Source organism: Bubalus kerabau, chromosome 20 (assembly GCF_029407905.1).
Source record: "Bubalus kerabau isolate K-KA32 ecotype Philippines breed swamp buffalo chromosome 20, PCC_UOA_SB_1v2, whole genome shotgun sequence".
NCBI lineage: Eukaryota > Metazoa > Chordata > Mammalia > Artiodactyla > Bovidae > Bubalus > Bubalus kerabau.
Window position 1 is genome coordinate 40,453,879 of NC_073643.1, and position 19,832 is coordinate 40,473,710.

The following is a 19,832-nucleotide window of genomic DNA, read 5'->3' on the forward strand; positions in this document are numbered from 1 at the left end:
ACTTGTGGCTGGATGATTAGTACCCCGGGGCCCCGCCCATTCAATACCAGCAGAGGCCAGCACCGACTGTTTTGTCAACCAAAAAATGTCCCCCACGTGTCTGAAACATCTCAAGGGGTGGTACCAATCCCTTTGAGTACCACTGAGATAATAATTCTTATTTGAATCATTTCTTTTATGAATAATTTCTTCTTTCATCTCCGCTTTTGACTGACTCTGCACCAAACTGCTAGTATTTTAAGAACTCCAGTTGACTTTGTTCCTTGATGGCCTAAAGTGCTTCCGTGACTCCATGGTGAAATCAGAGCTGAGGCACGACACACAGAGATGTGTGTGATCTGGCCTGTGCCCACCTGCCCAGCCGCCTCATTTTCTGTCTCCCCGCCCCTCATCCAGATGCACCGGCATCACTGGCCCGATGTCAGTCCCTCGCGCACACCAAGTTCTTTCTCATCTCAGGAGGCTTTCTCTCTGTCTGGGACCCTCTTCCCACCACCCAGCCCTCCCAGGGGCTGCTTGCTTCTCTAATAAATGCCGCCGCCTCCTCGGAGAGCCCTTTGTGGGCTGCCTGTCCTCCTTCCTTTACCCCCTCAGTTCCTTCCCTGTTCACAGCCTGCAGAATTTATCACTGAGAGAATTTCCAGAAATTTTGGCTTCTGTCTCCCCCACTGGACTGTAAAAATTCCAAGGAGATAGAAAGCAGTTTTGTCCTTTAAAAAAAAATTAGAGTGTAGGCAGTCTACAATATTGTGTTTCAGGTGTACAGCATGGTGATTCAGTATTTTCGTAGATTATACTCAAATTGGCAATTATTATAAAATACCGGATATATTCCTTATACTGTACAGTGTACCCTTGTGTATTATTTATTTTATATATAGTAGTTGTACCTCTCAATCCCCTACCCCCTTTTTGCCCCCACCCCCATCCCTCTTCCCATTGCAAGAGAGAGACCATGAGCATGAAACTGGACACTGTTTTGTTCACACCCTATACCTATACCCAGAGCCCAGCACATAGACTCTTAGCAAATTTCATTTGCACTGGTTGAATGCATAATCCCTTCTGAAAGCTGTGTGACACAAACCAAGACATTTCACCTCTCTGAGCCTCTGACACATCATCTCTGTAGGATAGGACAGAATACCTCAAGGCGTGCATATGGTACACACGCCGAAGAGCACCAGGAAGAACACATTAACCAGACTTTCTTTTCCGTACCTTTGCTTTTTCATTTCCTTTAACTGGTTTTCATCTATAGAACTATATAGAATCATATTACTAGGACCTAGACCACAGATGGAAATAAGGCAAAAAGTAAACAAGACTGATAGCAAAAAGACCTTTCCACACACACACACAGAAGAAGCAGGATTAAAGTAAGAAGAGGTTTACCTGTTTTCTTTGTGAAATGACAAATACTCATTTCCATCCCTAGGGAAAGAGACACGCAGAGTAGGGGAAGGAGCCTGTCTTTTCTTTTTCTTCAGACCTTTCTTTTTCCATGAAGACTTGAATCAGGAATCATGAGTGTCTCAGAGACCTAGGATATTAGTGTTAGCAGACTCAAGTTCAGGAGGCATCAACCTGAGCCCATTCCATGGGCCTCAGGAGCCTCTTGAAATTGTTTACAGACATTGGGGCGGGGGACATAGTAATGCTTGCTAATCCAAGTGTTCGCCAGCTTCCTAAAACAGTTTCCGCTCAGAAAAGTTAAAACCCACTGATCTAGTCAAAGCCTTTTACTTTATAGATGAGAAAACTGCTTGCCGTAGAAGGCAGGATCCTCCGGTGAGTGCATGAGTCCCGCTCATTCGGGACCCATACACTGTTGCGCGTTTCCTGCTGGCCAGGCCACAAGCCCCTCACTGACGCTTCATCTGAACCTTAGGGAGAAGGTGCCAGGAATGATGTCACCTCATCTCTAGGGCTATTTTTACTACACCATTTTGTTCTTATGCAAAAATAAAACTCCTCTGCTGTTGGGGTGAAGACCGTGAGTTTGCCACAGCCCCTCACAGCCATTAATCTCTTAACAAATTATACTCTCCTCCAGTCTCATTACAGATTCCGCCAGATAGCAGTTTACCCTTCCTTCCTGCCAAAGAAACTTTCCCCCTTGCAGTGGAGCTGGCCTGCCTGGCCCTAGTGCTGGTGGGGCGGGCGCCCTCTGCTGGCAGCACCTCCACAGGCAGCAGCTGGGTGACAGAAGTGGTCTTTTTAACAAGGGGCAGCAGAGGATGAGATGGTTAGATAGCATCACCCACTCAGTGGACATGAATTTGAGCAAACTCTGGGAGATAGTGGAGGACAGAGGAACCTGGTATGCTGCAGAGTGAAGCTGTGCAGTCCATGAGGTTGCAGAGTCAAACACAACTTAGCAACTGAACTACAATAACAAATAGTCAATTAATGGTGCTTCCCAGGTGACTCAGTGGTAAAGTATGCACCTACCAGTGCAGGAGATACAGGTTCAGTCCTTGAGTCAGGAAGATCCTCTGGAGAAGGAAATAGCAACCCACTCTAGTATTCTTGCCTGGGAACTCCCATGGACAGAGGAGCGTGGTGGGCTACACATACAGTCCATGGGGTCACAAAGAGTCAGTCACGACTTAGTGACTGAGCAGGCAGACAGAGCCGGTTAACAGCGTTGTGATGGGTTCAGGCGCAGAGCAGAGTGACCCAGCCATACATGCACATGTCGCCGTTCTCCCCCAAACTGCCCTCCCCCTGGATGGTGGGACTGGATGGGAGGGGAGTTTGGGGAAGATTCCTTGGACCCCTTGAATAAGTGTTTCTATGTGTTGATTCTTCCCAAGTTTATCAGGACACAGCCACATTCAAAGATTCTAGTGCTATGTTCCTTCATGTAATAGTATTTCATTGGTTCCATTTGTGTTTTTATGTTTCATTTTTATTAGTCTTGCTAACTAAAAAGTAGCTCATTCATATACTAAAAAAAATAATAATCTAAATGGATATATAATGAAAATGAATGAGCCCACCCGCCTAACTTGAGTATCTTTGACCAGAGAAAAACCTTGTTTTTGATGTGTTGTGTGTTCTTCCCCAGATATTCTTAGGAAGCACAAACAGTATGGACAAACATATTTGAATATATCTCTATTTAAAAAAAGAGAGAAAAAGAGCATAGTTGGATATATATTGCTCTGCACTTTGCTTGAAACACCAGGATATTTGGAGATTAGTCTGTATCACCACATACTGACTTCCCTCTTGTTTTCATAGCCACGTACACTATGCACATGTATTTATTTAGATTGTCTCCACTCTCTGGCTATATAAACAATGCCTCTGTGAATTACCATAAGTTTATTTCTTTCCATGTTTGTGTACATAAATAGGATAAATTTCAAAAAACTACCTTGCTGAATGAAAATTGAAATTTGACAGATACTACCAAATTGTCCCCTAAAGAGTGTATGTGCTCAGTCGCTCAGTTGTGCCCAACTCTTTGTTTCCCCACTAACTATAGCCCACCAGACTTCTCTGTCCATGAAATTTTCCAAGCAGGAACACTGGAGTGGATTGTGACTTCCTACTCCAGGGGATTTTCCCAACCCAGGTATCCAACCCATGTTCCTTGGTCTCCTGCATTGGCAGGCAGATTCTTTACCATTAATACCAACTGGGAGGCCCCAAAGAGTGTACCCCAATTTATAATTCTCAAAAGGCATGAGGGAATGTCTGTTTGCCCACACTCTTGCCAACACTGCAGTTCTGTCAAACACATTCATCAAATAGGATTGCAGGCCTGCCATGTCTGGTCATTTGTGCCATGCACAGAGCAAACAGGAATGACAGGAAAAAGTCCATAACCTCAGAAAACGTAAGGGATGGAGACAAAAAAACCAGAAATTACAGTGTAGTGTGGTGAGTGCTCTGCTAGAGAAGGATACCTAGGGGACACGTAGCAAGGGGATATATGCTAGTCTGAGGAGCAGAAACACTGACCCAGGAGAATGCAGAGATCAGGAGAGATTTACAGGCTAAGTGTTGGAGGGGATCAGCCAGGTAAATAAAGCCAGGTAAAGGCTCAGGGTAAAGCCATCCACCAGAAGGATCCGTCTGGATGCCCAGGTGATATAGGAAAGCTGGGGCCGGCTGGCATGCAGCTTACTGCTCAGGATGGCACGTGTTCCCACATCAGCATGCCCACATCAAAGCACAGCACACATGGACCGCAGCTGAGATGACAAAGTGCTTGATTAGCAGCCTGGAATGTCTAGATGAGGTGTCTGGACTACTCAGGACTCTTGTGTGCTCATGTGCCCCCAGAAGGACCCTAATAATTCAGCGGGGCTGACACTTACAAAGGATTTGGCAGCCTGTCAGGCGCATGGCAGGGTGGGGTGAAGGTGGAGGAGGACTGCAGTGACCTCATCTCGCCATCCACCCTAGAGACGAGGTCTCCCCAGGGAGTGATCAAATGGGGGAAGAAGCCTTTGTGGAGCGGACAGTGATGATCTGTGGCCATTTGTGTCAGCGAATGGACAGCATATTGCCAATGGGAAATGTGCCCAGGATCCATATGGTGGATGGCCTGTTAATGAGCTCTGGGTACCCAGTGCCCGTTTCAATTTTGCCAAATGAGCAGAAGCAGAAGGAGGCCCTGGGCCTTACCTGCTGCTGTTCTGGCCCTGGTGGTGTTTCCCTTATCAGCTCCTCCCCTTCCTGTTTCCCAGCTCATCACCTCTTGGGCCAAATGAGCACAGCTGATAAGGTCAGCTTCACCAAGATCAGCAGGGCCCGCTCTCTACCTCCACAGTCTGGGGTCTCAGGATGTGGAACCTGATGGAGGTGGCCTAGAGGGACAGGCGTTATCTTGAGAGAGAATGAGAGATCTCTACAACCCAGTGGCACTGTGACTGACTGGTTTCCTTCCAGTGGCCCAAGGCATGCCACAGTTCACTAGTGCCAGGTAAGAGAACTGATAACATTTTGTGATAGAAATTTCAGCTAAATCAGCCCTCACAAAATGAGCAAATGACCAAAAAGATTACTACAGAAGAGCTATGATTTACAGATGATACTGGTATTGCAAGTCTGGCAAAAAAATGTGAAAACGGTGGAGGTGACATGAGTCCTGCTAATGAAGAGTTCTGCCATCCATGTCATGAGATAAAAACAATGCCAGTGCGGATGTCCATCAAAACAGTATGAAATTTTCCATTAAGTCCTCTTGAACCACGGATTGACATCTGGTATCACTAACAGTGAGCCTTGCATTACCTGTACATGGCACCTTAACAGATAGCTAATGATAGTACAGAGCCACCAGCATCAGCAAGATGTTTAAAACTAGAGTTTGAGGGTACTTCCCTGGTGGTCTGTGCTTCCATTGCAGGGGCACAGGTTCAATACCCAGTCAGGGAACTGAGATCCTACAAGGATGGCAATGTCAAAAAAATTAATAAAATAAAAAATAAAAACAGAAGTTTTTTTTTTTAAATCTTTAACCCATCTTTTAAAAGCTTCTGTTTGTGCATGTTTTAAAATATATGTAATGCAGTATTAATATAAAGTAAAGATAGAGCATGTAAAACATACATGGATATATATTTTATATACATTTATATTAGTTTTTATATTACTAGTAATCTATTTACAGGATTTTGGCTACTTGCTTAAAAATTTTTTACTGAAGTCTGTAATGATCCAAAAATGTTAGCAGCCTCAGTTTTGAAAAATCAAGCCTTCTTGTATTTTAATCAGGTCATTAGACCTTCAGTTCAGTTCAGTTCAGTCACTCAGTCATGTCGAACTCTTTGCAACCCCATGAATCACAGCACGCAAGGCCTCCCTGTCCATCACCAACTCCCGGAGTTCACCCAAACTCATGTGCATCGAGTTGGTGATGCCATCCAGCCATGTCATCCTCTGTCGTCCCCTTCTCCTCCTGCCCCCAATCCCTCCCAGCATCAGGGTCTTTTCCAATGAGTCAACTCTTCACATGAGGTGGCCAAAGTATTGGAGTTTCAGCCTCAGCATCAGTCCTTCCAATGAACACCCAGGACTGGTCTTCTTTAGGATGGACTGGTTGGATCTTCTTGCAGTCCAAGGGACTCTCAAGAGTCTTCTCCAACACCACAGTTCAAAAGCATCAATTCTTCAGCACTCAGCTCTCTTCACAGTCCAACTCTCACATCCATACATGACCACTGGAAAAATCATAGCCTTGACTAGACGGACCTTTGTTGGCAAAGTAGTATCTCTGCTTTTTAATAGGCTATCTAGGTTGGTCATAACTTTCCTTCCAAGGAGTAAGTGTCTTTTAATTTCATGGCTGCAATCACCATCTGCAGTGATTTTGGAGCCCCAAAAAATAAAGTCTGACACTGTTTCCACTGTTTCCCCATCTATTTCCCATGAAGTGATGGGGCCAGATGCCATGATCTTAGTTTTCTGAATGGTGAGCTTTAAGCCAATTTTTTTACTCTCCTCTTTCACTTTCATCAAGAGGCTTTTTAGTTCCTCTTGACTTTCTGCCATTAGACCTTAAAAGGACTCAAATGTTGGAGTTATCAAGAATGTACAGATTCTGTTTCATCAGAAAGACAGAACTGAGTGGATTAAAAAAAGGGTCAGGCCTAGAATCAGAAGGGGTCAAAAATCAGCAGGCAAGACACGTAAAAGTGGGCTGATTTTATTTTCCTGCCGCGATCTCCTATTCCGCTCTGAGCTCTTGCTCCTCAGTCCCGCAGGAAGCTGTGTGCGCCAACCCTCCAAGTGCAGGCCAAGCCTGCATGACTGCACTGCGGCCGACACAGCCTCTGGATGCTGGAGTGTCCAGCCCTGGGACTCTGACCCCTTCCTCCTCTTCCTCCTGCAGACTGCAAGGGGCTGCCTTTGCTGCGCCTGGAGAAAAGAGAGGCTTTGAAAACGGACCAAACAGCATGCACCAAACCGGGGCACTCTTCCATCCCAGAAGCAGAGGCCCAGCTTTTGTCATGCCTGTATTTGGTTCACATTCCCTTCGTTTAGGGGGTTTTCCAAATACTTCACTCCTCTTGAATGTGTATTCCCTAGACCCCAGGTAGCTCCTGAGTGAGAACTCTTTTGTTATATCATGAAAAAGTGGATTTACAGGAGAAGGGGGTCCCCTTCTGGCTTCACTTATGGCATCTGTGACAATGAGAGCTGGGACGGAAGACCCAAGTCACTTTGTCATCTCTGAAGCACCCTGGTGACAGGCCTTTCCTCAGAGCCTACCTTTCTTCAAGCTGTGTGTGCTTCCCTCTGGGCCAGGCCAGAGTTGGGTGCTGTGTGATGTCACATCCGGGTTGAAATGTGGGACTCTAAGCCTGTCCCATCAAATCATGTCCCTTCCTTCTTTCCCTGCAACCCTAAAGGGATTTCTCCTCTCGAAATAGCAGAAGAAATCCTGAAGAATGGGAAAAGGAATAGACGTTCTCTCTACTACAGAAGGGTGTTTCTTCCTTTTATGCAGCCATCTTCTTTGAGGAGAGTGATGTGTGGAGTACATTCTTAGTTCTCTGTTGCTTTACTCAAAAGCATGATCACAGAAATTGTGATCCCTGCCCTTTCAGAGTTAGCCAGGGAGAGAGAGAAGAAAGCCAAGAATGCTACTTCTGTTCTCAGGCCAGGCTGCATTGGCACCAGTCAGCCGTGGTTGGTATGTGGATCCTTGGATTTGAGTCTGATGTTTAGGCCTTAACTGCCTTCCTGCTAGCCATAGGGCATGGATAAAGACCCTCACTTCTCAGCAGTAAAGTTTCTCATCTGTGAAAACATATCCATATCATGTTCCTATTTTCTGGCTAAGGTGGTTGTCTTTTTTCCCTGCAGGTTATTCTCCATCCCACACCCAACAGCCCCAAACAGTCAGAGTGGCACAAAATGACAGTCTCCAAAAACTGCCCCGATCAAGACCTCAAAATCAAACTCGCTGTCCGAATGGACAAACCTCAGAATATGAAGCATTCTGGGTAAGTGCTCCTTCTCTGAGGGGTAATTTCTTCATTCATTTCTTTATTTAAAAAAAAAAGTGGATCTTTGGAGAATGACATGGAAGAAAATATAAAGAAATATATGAGAGATTATTAAAATTCATGACTATGATATTTACTATAGACTTCCTTAATCCTTATGATTATTGTATTTGCATTTTTGCTAAACTCTCAGGATAGTTGTTTCTTTCTCCTTTTCTAAAAAAATTTCCAGTGCAGTTCAAAACCTTCCCAGGCCCAGGCTGGGTGATTTCTGGTTTATGAGGTTTTACTGGCTTCACAGACCTTCTTAAAGTCATCTAGATCTTTCTGACTCTCTGACACATGCACTTACACCTTCATTAACAGCCACATCCAGGATGTGTGAGCAGTTGCCTTAGGCAACCTTCAAACAATCAATTCACATTGAATCAGTTTTAGTGTGTAGCATAGCATTTAAATTAACCACAAAGTGGAAAATTTGTCTTAAGTTTCTTAAGATTTGAGAGGAATGACCAATAAAGTAGTTTCAAGTAGGATTAAAAAAATAGATAAAATGTAGTTTTATTTTATAGATCAAACCAGTGGTTTGTACAGGAAATGTTTATTGACACATGGGTTTATATTGAGCACCATCACCCAAAGCTAAATTGCTTGGACCCCACAAGCTCAGAAAATGTGATCACTTAGAAAGGAGTTGGGCCATTTAACTCTGATGAGGGCAATGCTTAACCAATGAAAGGGAGTGGGTTGTTTTCCAAGGATTCTGCACGTATCACAGCCAACCAGCTGTCATTCTGCTTCAAGTGGTAAAACTGACACGAAAATTGAAGCTTGGTTATGTGCTAAATATTTGGGGAATTCATAAACCATATATCAGGGAGTGGCCACTGGTTAAGATAGATTTAAACAGAAGTCCATGAGAGATCCAGAGGGATGAGAGGTCCAGCAGCGTGTGGTCAGGATAGGCGGTTCGCATCCCAGCAACTGAGCAGACCACGCCAGCCTGTGATCCGGGTGAAGAGCAGCACTCTGGTCTTGGTGCTTCCAGACTCTAGGGAACAGAGAAGGCTCAGGATTTGAGGGAAAGATAGATACTTACCAGCCAGGGCATTGGAGGGGGTCAGATCAAGCAAAGGGCTCCCACAGACTAAGGACCAGGTACTGAACCTGGGCTCTGACTTAGATTTGAGGAATTTCCATGGCATTGTCTGGTGGCCAGACTATTCCTAGAGTGTGAGGTGGGATTTTGGCAAAGCTCTTCTGCCTGTGGCCGTGTAAAGGCTGTAGGGGAGTGAGCCAGGGCTCTGTATATGCTCTGTCCTTTTTCAGCTGTCCATCATGAAGGGCATCCAGTTTTGCTTCAGTTACATTAGCAACGCATGAAAATGTTTGTGATATGTTTCTGAGGTCAGCTTTTCCTCCTTATCATATTCCTGGCACTTATTCCCAAAATGTTAAATGGGATTTCTCCCTAAAATCTCTTCTTGTTCAGTATAAACATCCTTCTTTTAAGACAAAGGATTTGAGAATTCTGTTGGGTTCCTATGGCACTCAGAAACAGATTATGGGTCTGAAGCAGACATTGTCTCATAAATACTTGGTAAATATTTGCTAAAGGAACAAGAGCATGAGTGAGCAGTATGGAGGGGATAAGGGCAAAGTGAAGAGGATAAAGTAGACAAAAAAGAGAATATGAATGAATATATCTGTCCTTAAACATGCTTCAAAAAAAAAAAAAAAACTTCCTTAAAAAGATCAGTAGCTCACCCCACTTTCTAGGCCCCTTTGAAGCTCTGAACTAGGAATTTTATAAACACTCTGTTCTTTCATCCCCACTGCAAACACTTGACACACATATCCCTTTCCTCATCAGACCAATTCCTGTTTCTTACACTCTCTTCATTTCTCTAACCAATCTGGGTTAAGTAATTTTTCTCTTGATGCATTTGTAGAATTATTAACATGTTTCAGGCCATCTTGAGCTTATGGATGACAGGAGAAGTCTGTAACTCACTCCTGATGGGCTCCACAGCTATTTCAGTTTACTAAGCTGCCATTTAAAAACTACCTTTGCCAGGAAATACACCAGGAGGGCATAAAGCTGCTCTGAAAAGTGAATGGTGGTGGCCTTAAAACATGGTCTGACCCACTGTGCCTTAAAATCAGAACGACCTTAGCTACTCAAGGGATGATGTGAGGAAAACAAAAATGTTCTCAACTGTATATTTTTTTGCATTTGAACTTAAAATAGCTTTATGAAGCCCTATTATATGGGGAAGGAGGATAGAAATATGAGAATAGTGCCACAGCTTAGAGAATGAGAGAAAGGAATTGTTAAGAATTACAGCTGAGATTATATTGGGTTGGTGAAAAAGTTTGTTTGATTAGTGAATACATTGTTCAATGAAGTTCTTGGTGAAAATGAAAAATAGGTTTTTAAATTATACTTAAAACTGAACAGACTTTTTGGCCAACCCAATAAATTGTATCTACTTCAATGTTTGTTAAAATTCTAAAGGAAACATTAGAATTACTATGATTTACTCTTTTTTGTGTGTGGACTATGGTTCCCGGAATGAGCCACTGGGCCATTTGAATAGCTTTCTTCATTGAATGGGAAATTGTCAGCGAGAAAATCAACACTGGTCTTTGGCTTTAAGATATGAGTATTGGGGATGTTTAAGAATGAGCAGCTCTTCAATGACTTTCTAATTTTTCATCTTTTGTATCCATATGATGCTTTCAGTTTCTGGAATTGCCTGCATTTGCATTATCTCATTTTATCCCTGAAACAGCCTCCCAAGGATTAGGTATCATTATCTCTCCATCTTAATAAATAGTCCTTCCCTTCAGTCAGCTGCTCAGACCAAGATCCCTGGAGTCATCTGTGACAGGTTTCTGTCTCCCACCCTTCATCTCACCCGTCATCAAGTCCTCTTCGTTCCACCCTCAAGGTGAATGTAGAGTTAGCCTCTCATCACCACCACTGCACCCCCCACTTGCTGCACTTGCCGCATAAGCAGTTCCCTGGCTGCTGCCCTTGCTTCCTGTCAGCTGTTTCCCACTCTGAAGCCAGTGTAATGTTTTTAAAAAACACAAGTCAGATCCTACCACTTGAATGCTGGAAAATCTCCAGTGATTCCCCAAGCTCATTTAGAATAAAGGCCAATGTTGTTCCCATGGCTCCAAGGCCCTACCTGATAAAGACTCCACTGCCTGTCTGACCTTGATCATGGCTCCAGCCTCACAGGCCCCCTTGCTCTTCACCAAGGACTTCACGTGTACCCCCATCTCAGAGCCCTCATCGCCACTGTTTCCTCTGCCTTGGAAGTCCCTTCTCCCCCACCCAGATATCCACACGGCTCACCTTGATTGCTGCACCTCTCTGCACCTTATCAGATGCCTTTCCTGGCCCTCCTGTCCTCTCTCTACCTTTTTCTCTCTCTTACCGTTCTTTGTTTCACCAGAGCACTTACAGTTCATCTCACATACCAGCTATTTCTTCATTTACTTTTTTGTTATCTGTCTTCCCTACTGTACTTTGAGTTCCTTATCAGCAGAGGCATTTGTTGTCTTTGTTCAAAGAAGCTAGTACAGTGCCTGACTGTACTAAAAGTTCAATAAATTTGTTGCTATATAAATGAATATGGACGAATGAATGTCCACTTTACAAATAGGAAAGCTGAGGTTTATAGTGGTGAGCTCACTTGCCCAGGGCAGAGTAAGCATCAGAGCCAGGTCTAGAATTGTGTTATTTCTTTCCATTTGAAATGAAAGAAACCAACTTGATGGAAGACCTGAAACATAAATAAAATACAGAGCTTCCCATGGCTCCACTGGGAATTCATTCAGTGAACCACAGTCCACTCAAGCAGAAGTAATTTACAGCAATGCTTCTGGGTTTTTCGGGCTGATATTTTTAATTTAATAAAAATTGTAAAACTTAAATCCAAAAAGTTCAACAAACACATGTTTAAGAAACATGGAAAAAAACCTGTAGAAAAACACAGTGTAAGTATAATGTTAATAACCAGTGATAAAGAGCAAATCATAAAAGCAGCCAGAGGACAACAAAATGTTGCACACACAAGAACAAAACAGTAGAGGGGAGGAGAGGGTGAGATGTATGGAGAGAGTAACGTGGAAACTTACATTACCCTATGTAAAATAGATAGCCAATGGGAATTTGCTGTATGTCTCAGGAAACCCAAACAGGGGCTCTGAGGGAGGGAGATGGGAGGAAGGAGGGGATATATGTACACCTACCACTGATTCATGTTGATATTTGACAGAAAACAACAAAATTATGTAAAGCAATTATCCTTCAATTAAAAAATAAATAAATTTTAAAAAGAACAAAACAGTGCTTGTTAGAAACATTATAAGTGAGGGCCTTCCCTGGTGGTCCAGTGGCTAAGACTCCATGCTCCCCTTGCAAGGGTCCCAGGTTTGATTCCTGGCTGGAGAACTAGATCCCACATGCTGCAACTCAGACCTAGTGCAGCCAAAAGAAATAAATAAATATAGTTTTAAAAATGCTTAAAAAAAGAAGCATTACAAGTGGGAAGACAGAGGAGCAACACCTTTAATGTTCTCAGATCTATATACCCAACAAAAACATTTTTCAAAATGACTGACGGAATTGTCAGCCATGTTTCTTAAAATCCCCTCTCCTCGTCCATCTTTTCAGCTGCGCCATTGCTCTAGACTTCTTGTGCTTCAAAATGATCGCATTCCTCTTCCTGTCCCATCAGTCTTCAAGGCACCACTCACTTTGACCTAGTCTCTCAGTCAGTACTACCTAAAACGACCTACTTGAATATATTTGGGATTCCACTTTATTTCCCATGGGCTTATTTTCTATAATTAGATCAATTAAATCAAGTTAGCTGATAATGTTGTTTAAATCATCTAAATCCTTACTGATTTTCTGTAAATCATTGAAGTCTGACTATAATTGTGGCTTGCTTTCTTTCTGCCTGAGAGTGCTGCCTGAGAGTGCTGCCTGAGAGTGCTGTCCATTTTTACAGCATGTGTTTTGAAGCCGTCCATCTTTGCGTCATACATTTTGAAGCTCTGTTATTAGAAGCATCGGCATTTAAAATGACCATGTCTCCTTGATAAATTGACCCTTTTATCACTGTACATTGATCTTTATCCCTGGTAATATTTGGCCCTGAAATTTATTTGGCATGACAGTAATAAATATAAACACTCCAGATTTTTTAAAAACTAATGTTGGCATCGTAAATCCTTTTGCATCCTTTTATTTTCTTGCCTATTTGTGTCTTTAGATTTAACGTGTATTTCTTGCAGGGATCATAGAGTTAGGTCTGCCTTTTTAAATCCAACCTGAAGATCTCTGCCATTGGGCATTAGATATCCTTTTAATTGGGATATTCGGCCTGTTTCCGTTTAATGTGGTTATTGCTAAGGTTAAGTTTAAATTAAATTGGTATTTGTCATCTTGATGTTTGTTTTCTGTATATCCCAACTGACATTTATTCCCTTTTTTTCCTACCTTCTTTTGAACTAGTTGAATACTTTGATTCCATTTTATCTTCTTCATTGTATTGCTTTATATAAATGCCAATTTATATAAATCCCAAGTGACTAGAACGTACTCCTCTCTGAACCTCATTTTGCTCAGCGTATGATGGAGATAATGATAATATTTGTCCTAGAGGATTAAATGAGTTGATGAATGTGAAGCATGTAGGGCAGGATCTGAAACACGGGAAGAGCCGCGGCCACAGCTACAGCAGAGCTGGTAGTGGTGGCTGTGGTCATCGTCCACGTCATTTGCTTTCGTCTGTACTTTGCACCTTTTCTCAGCGCAGGCCTCTTCCTGCTGAGATGCTGCAGGAAGATGGAAGCACCTGGAGCCTTAGCACTTGGTAATCTCTTTCATTCCTCAATGAATGAAGGGAAGCATCCTAGTAGTAATAATGGCTTTTGTCCTCTTGTGATTGGTCTTCTTAGGAAAAAGTCTCATGAAAAATTTCCAGCAGCAACAACAAAAAGGGATCTCCGCCTTATTATATTGTGATGGTCCAGGCACCATGGTGACACAGGAGTAGAGGGACACAGAGGAGGGCTGTTACAGCCTCCTACATGCTGAGGACTGAGGCTCACTCTCCACTTCAACCCAGGTGGCACTTCATTCATTTCTAGGCTCCTCCGTGACTTCTGGTTCCACAGTCCCCCCACAATGAAACCTCCGCCTCCCTGGTTCCAGGTCTCTCTTAGCCACCTTTACCCCTTTGTAAGGGGAAAGTGATTCTGGCAGATGTCACGGAGGGCGATGTACTCTTCCTGCGCTGGAGGCTCATCCCTAGGCACCCGAGGAGACACCCGAAGATACACAATCAACATTTCCCCACGAATAGCCATTGAACACCGTCCATGTGTTCACCTAGTACTAAACACAGACAATATTTAATAAACAGAGCCGAGTACATTCACAGACTCTGCTTGGAAGACTGCCCCGTGTTTTTTGGGGTTTTTTTTAACACAAATGACAACTCTGCAAGCCTCACCCTGGGTGCTCCTCTGCTAGGTGGTCCCAGAGCAGAGGGATGCTGGCACCAGGGACTCCTCCATGCGTTTGTTCAAGATTTCCTGGACCCAAAGTTGAACCGAACCCAAGTGGATCTTTCTCCTCCCTTTGTAGTCCTTTGTAGTTCACTCTGGACTTGCATATAGCTAAAATGCCACCAGTGAATGGCAGGGATGTCAGTGTCTCACAGGCATGGATTTTAAGAAAATGTTACAAGCAAGGATATGTTAGAAGCATGATGCAGAGTTTTGCCTGGAGCCTCAAACCCAAATATGTGAACCTTGCTTTATTTCCCAGTAGTTGCGTGCCAGAAGCTGAACACAATTGAAATAGAGAATCCAATGATGAATCCTTTACAGAGTTGGTAATTGCCTGTATTGGGTTGACCAAAAAGTTTGTTTGGGATTATCTGTGACATCATATGAAAAACCCAAACTCTCTGGCCAACTCAATAATTCTTTCTACTAGGACTATTTTTTACTACTACTAATAATAACAACAAACATCCATAATGCCTAACATTACTGAACACTTACTATGTGCCAGTTACTATGTAAGTCATCTTCATCACTCCTCACAACAACCAAATGAGGTAGGTAGATGCTGTGCCCTCCCCATTTGACAGCTGAGTAAACTGAGGCATGGGGTAGCTAAGCCAAAAGATAGCTAATGGCAGGCTAATTCCCACCTCAGTACCTCCACCTTGAGTTTAAGATGTAACCCTCAGCTTAGCTTAGGCTCACAGTGCTATAATATTGATATGTCTATTCCCAAATCCAGATTTCTACATATCTGGATGGCTTGAAGAGACAGCTGAAGGCCACTGCCCACACAGGTCTGTCTGTGGAATGAGGAGCTAGAGTGCGAGGTGGGGAGCGGGGGAAAACCACCTGTATATCTACAGTGAAAGAATTCCATCTGCTCCAGGTGCATTCCATTCTGCTTAAGGAGCATGTTCCAACCTAAGAAAATACAGAGCTGGAGCTAGATAGACAGAAACAGTACCTTGTAGCCCTCAATTTTTCTCAGTTTTGACATCTTCTGTTATGTGCCAGATTAGCAATAAATTCTGAGGAAAACCTCAGATGGAAAATCCTTCTTTCAGGCAAACCAAATGATACTTTCTAAAGGAGGATTAATTTTTCTCTGATCTCACTCAGCTTTCCTGTTCAGTAGCTTTTAACCACAAGTCTTCTCTGATTGGAATAGCCGTTCATGTTCTTAGTTCAATAAAAAAGCCAAAGTTTGTGATTCACAAGAGGAAGAATAGCATGCTGAAAGGGCAGTCCAGAGCACTGTTCCAGGTGTAAATCTGGTGATGTCACTCACCAGCTGGAAGCCTTAGGGAAGTTCCTTGAGCTTTCTGAACTCCATTTCCCTTAGCTGTGACATAGGAGTGTCACATAGTGACATAGTGAGTAGTAAGTTCTTACTTTGTGCCAGATATTGTTCTAAGCACTTTCTACTTCATTAGCTACTTTAATCCTTACGACAGTGCTTGAAGTAGGTACTATTATTATTATCCCCATTGTACAGAGGAGAAAACTGAGGCAGAGATGTTTAGTAACTTGCCGAAGGTCACTCCGGAGCCTAGGCAATATGGCTCCAGATTCAAGCTCTTAACTCCTCCAAGTGGGTATAATCAATTCATGTAAAGTACTGGGCACAGCACAGAAGATTAGTAAGACTTCACTAAGCAGTAGCTAGTATTTCTGTTATGAAGGAGAAAAACTAATGATTCCATATGAATTCCATTCTGCGACTTCAGGTGAACTCGTTTTCCTACTTGCATTCTCCTCAGTTAAAACTGCACTTTATGGGATTTCCCTGGCAGTCCAGTAGTTAAGACTTTGCCTTCCGATGCAGGGGGTGTGGTTTGATTTCTGGTCAGGAACTAAGATCCCACATGCCTTGTGGCCAAAAATGCCAAAACATAAAACTGAAGCAGTATTGTAACAGATTCAATAAAGACTTTTAAAAATGGTCCACACCAAAAAAAAAAAAAAATCTTAAAAGAACTATAACTCTTTAGATATAGTAGCTGTGTTTGTTTTTTGTGAATCTCTTTATACAGATTTAGGTCAAGAAGAAAGAAAAAATGGGTAGTAGCTGCTAGAAAAGTATGAGACTGTTACAGTCTTACCAGTCATTACTAAAAACACAAAAACCTTTGCCCATTGTCTTTATTTGATCTTTCATCTATTTCCCTGTGTACATATGTGCAAGGACAGAACTTACCACATATGTAGCTGTTAATAACTGTTAGTAATGATATGCTTATGTATGTTTTATAATTAGACTGACATTCACTGTGCATCTACTTCTTGCCATACTTTGTACTTATACTTCACAAGCATCATCTCATTTAATCCCCACAACAACCCTGCAAGAGAGAGCTGTTTCTGGCCATGCTTTTCCAGAGTACCAAGTGGTAAGTATCTTGTCTAACACCTTGGATTAAGCAGAAAAACTAGAACTGGAAGAGTATACTCTTAATCAGTAGAAACCAATAAGCCACTCTCTCCTTAGACCTGGCTGAGGCTTCCTTTTAAGGTCCATTTCTTCCATGGATACATTAATATATTTCAAGAAGGTTAAGAGCACTGTCCAAGGCAGCTAGGTGATCCACATAACCAGAGCTGACCGTGTTGGCCTCAGAGCTGATAAACTTACCAGCCAGCCAGCCTTTTCCACAGCCTCAGCCACCATCCTCTGGTCTGCACCCCTGTAACCCTCTCCTCAGTGATTTCCCTGCCTTCCCTCTTGCCCTTTCAATCCACAGTGCATTAAGCACCCAGCAGCTGCTGGGATCATCTTAATTAGAAACGTAAGCGTCTCACTCCCCGCTGCTTGAAACGCTGTCATAGTTGCCCATTCTTATTTAGATTGAGTGTATTCCTGATCTAGTTGACCCATTACCACTGATGCCACACAACACCGTTTATGATACACAGATAAGCATATAGTTAAAGAGTTACATATTTTAATGTGTATTATGCAGTATAATATAAAATTAGTATATCAATATAAACATGATATGACAATTCCTTTCAAAATAAACTTATTCATGTTAAATAAGTCAAGTTGAAGAAAAAAAAAGGCAAGTAAATTATATGATAGATGGACTGATTTGGAATAAATCATGGAAGTGCAGTGTGAGTGGCCGAAGTTGGGAACCCCCCTCATGTCTACAGGGGAGACTCAGTGAAAGTGTTTCCCCAGGGAAATCCATGCTAGAATGTGTAGATGGTAGGATCCGTCCTGAGGCCAGAAGGAGGATGCAAATCATTCTGGTCTGTGGTTAACCATGGCCCTCAAATGTGGGCTGGGACTGAAAGAGGGGAGGTGTGGGCAGAGTGAGGAACTTTGCAGGAGGTAAAAATCAGCTATACTTGCGACTGAGGAATATGCATGGATGACTCTGGTCTGTGGCTTGAAGGTCTGAGTGCTTTGGCCACCAGCCACTCCCAGAAGCTCCTGACATTTGTCAAACTGTGTACGTTTTCATTAGGTGCATTCTTCATTATGTTCCAAAGCGGAAATTCTGTCTGATTGCACGTGAAGTGGGAACTTGGAAGTAGGCCAGTTGGTTTTTGATAGCAGGTAAAGCCAGTTTGGGAACTCAAGGATTTGAATGCATTTGAGTATGACCAGGTCTCTCTCCACCTGATCCAATAGAGCCTGAAAAGCACCAGCCTCACTTTCTTAATCAGTGCCAATTCAACATGTATCAGTCCACAAGGCTGGGGGTGGGGGATAATTCATGAATCAGTAACAGTCAGTTACACTGATAATAGAATCTTTGAAGTGTGCCTTTGTAATTCTTAAACTTCCTTAATTTTTTTTTTCCTGTATGAAGAATGATTTCCATCAACAGACGCGCATTTGGGGGAGGAGGGAGAGGTTTAGGGAGGACTTGCTACGTCAGCTTGAAACTTCCTTTCTGTATCGTACCTTCATTTGCCAGAATCACAGCAAAAGCAAACAAGGGAAGTGTTGCCCGAGTAAGACTTGAGAAGAGGTGAAAGAGTTGGAGTTGTAATATTTAGCACCATTCTTTTCTCTCTTATGCAGCAGCAGGAGTTTCCCTGCCTACAAGACTTTTAGCACATAAACAAATTAAGGTGCAGTGTAACATTTTCCAAGGTGCTTTCTGGAATCCGCCAAGGAATTTAAGTCAAGTCTGATTGATGGGCCACAGTGCTTTCTATAAGTGGAAGTAAATCCTGCCTCCTGTTCCTTATCCTCAACCACACCCCAGAATCTACTTTCTGTTTCTGAGTCCTGTGGATTTCCTTGTCCATGAGCACCCAGCTCATGGTAAAGCAAATTAAACAGTGCACTTGCTCAAGCTTAATGCACCTCTGGTCTTTTTCTTTTCTTTAGGTATTTATGGGCCATCGGTAAGAATGTCTGGAAGAGATGGAAGAAAAGATTCTTTGTCTTAGTGCAGGTAACTATTCAACTCTAATATCAAACTTAAGAGCCATTATTTTTAAACACTTGATAGGATTCATTAATGTTTTGAGGGTTCCCTGGTGGCTCAGACAGTAAAGATTCCACCTGCAATGTGGGAGACCTGGGTTCGATCCCCGGGTTGGGAAAATCCCCTGGAGGAAGGCATTGCAACTCCACTCCACTCCAGTATTCTTGCCTGGAGAATCCCCATGGACAGAGAAGCCTGGTCCTGGCTATAGTTCATGGGGCTGCAAAGAGTTGGACATGACTGAGCGACTAAGCACTTTAATGTTTTTTATATAATTTACCTTAAGTGCACAAAGCTCCAGTGTTTAACTCAATGAACTTCTATTTATTATATATCCATGCAGTCACCATTCAGAGGGATACAGAACATTTCCAGTACCTAGATGGCTCGTTTTCCTACTTTTACATCACTTTAAAATTCTAAACATTAATACATGCTAATTACTTTTTAATTCTAACAATACAGAAATATATATATGAAAAGTGGTAACAGTAAACCCTCACCAGGGCCCAGGGAGAAAGCAAGCATGTGCCTGATTAGGGCAACAGGGATATTAACACTGTTTTACAAAAATCTGCTGTTTCTGAAAGCATGAAGATAGTCATTATGAGAAAAGCCAGAATTTGGTTGGACTTTTTACATCTTTTTTTTTGTTTCATTTGTTTGATTGTGAGTTATCTGTGGAAAAACATTCCAGTCTCACTGATTTCTGAGGCTTCCAGATCCCCAATAATTAAGATTACCTTTCTAAACAGATCTTTCCACATAGATTTTTTAAAAAAATAACCAAACTCTTCATGTTGTTTATTAACAT

General features: G+C 42.7%; 1 protein-coding gene across 7 annotated transcripts in view; it reads left to right on the plus strand.

Annotated features, from left to right (window-relative positions):
- Positions 1–19,832, plus strand: part of CADPS (calcium dependent secretion activator) — a 474,061-nt gene that overhangs the window by 287,067 nt on the left and 167,162 nt on the right. For all 7 annotated transcript variants that reach the window (XM_055558508.1, XM_055558510.1, XM_055558511.1 and 4 more), the window contains exons 8-9: positions 7,831–7,970; positions 18,919–18,985. In XM_055558508.1, coding sequence (XP_055414483.1) covers positions 7,831–7,970; positions 18,919–18,985 — 207 coding nt within the window. The remainder of the gene's footprint in view (positions 1–7,830; positions 7,971–18,918; positions 18,986–19,832) is intronic.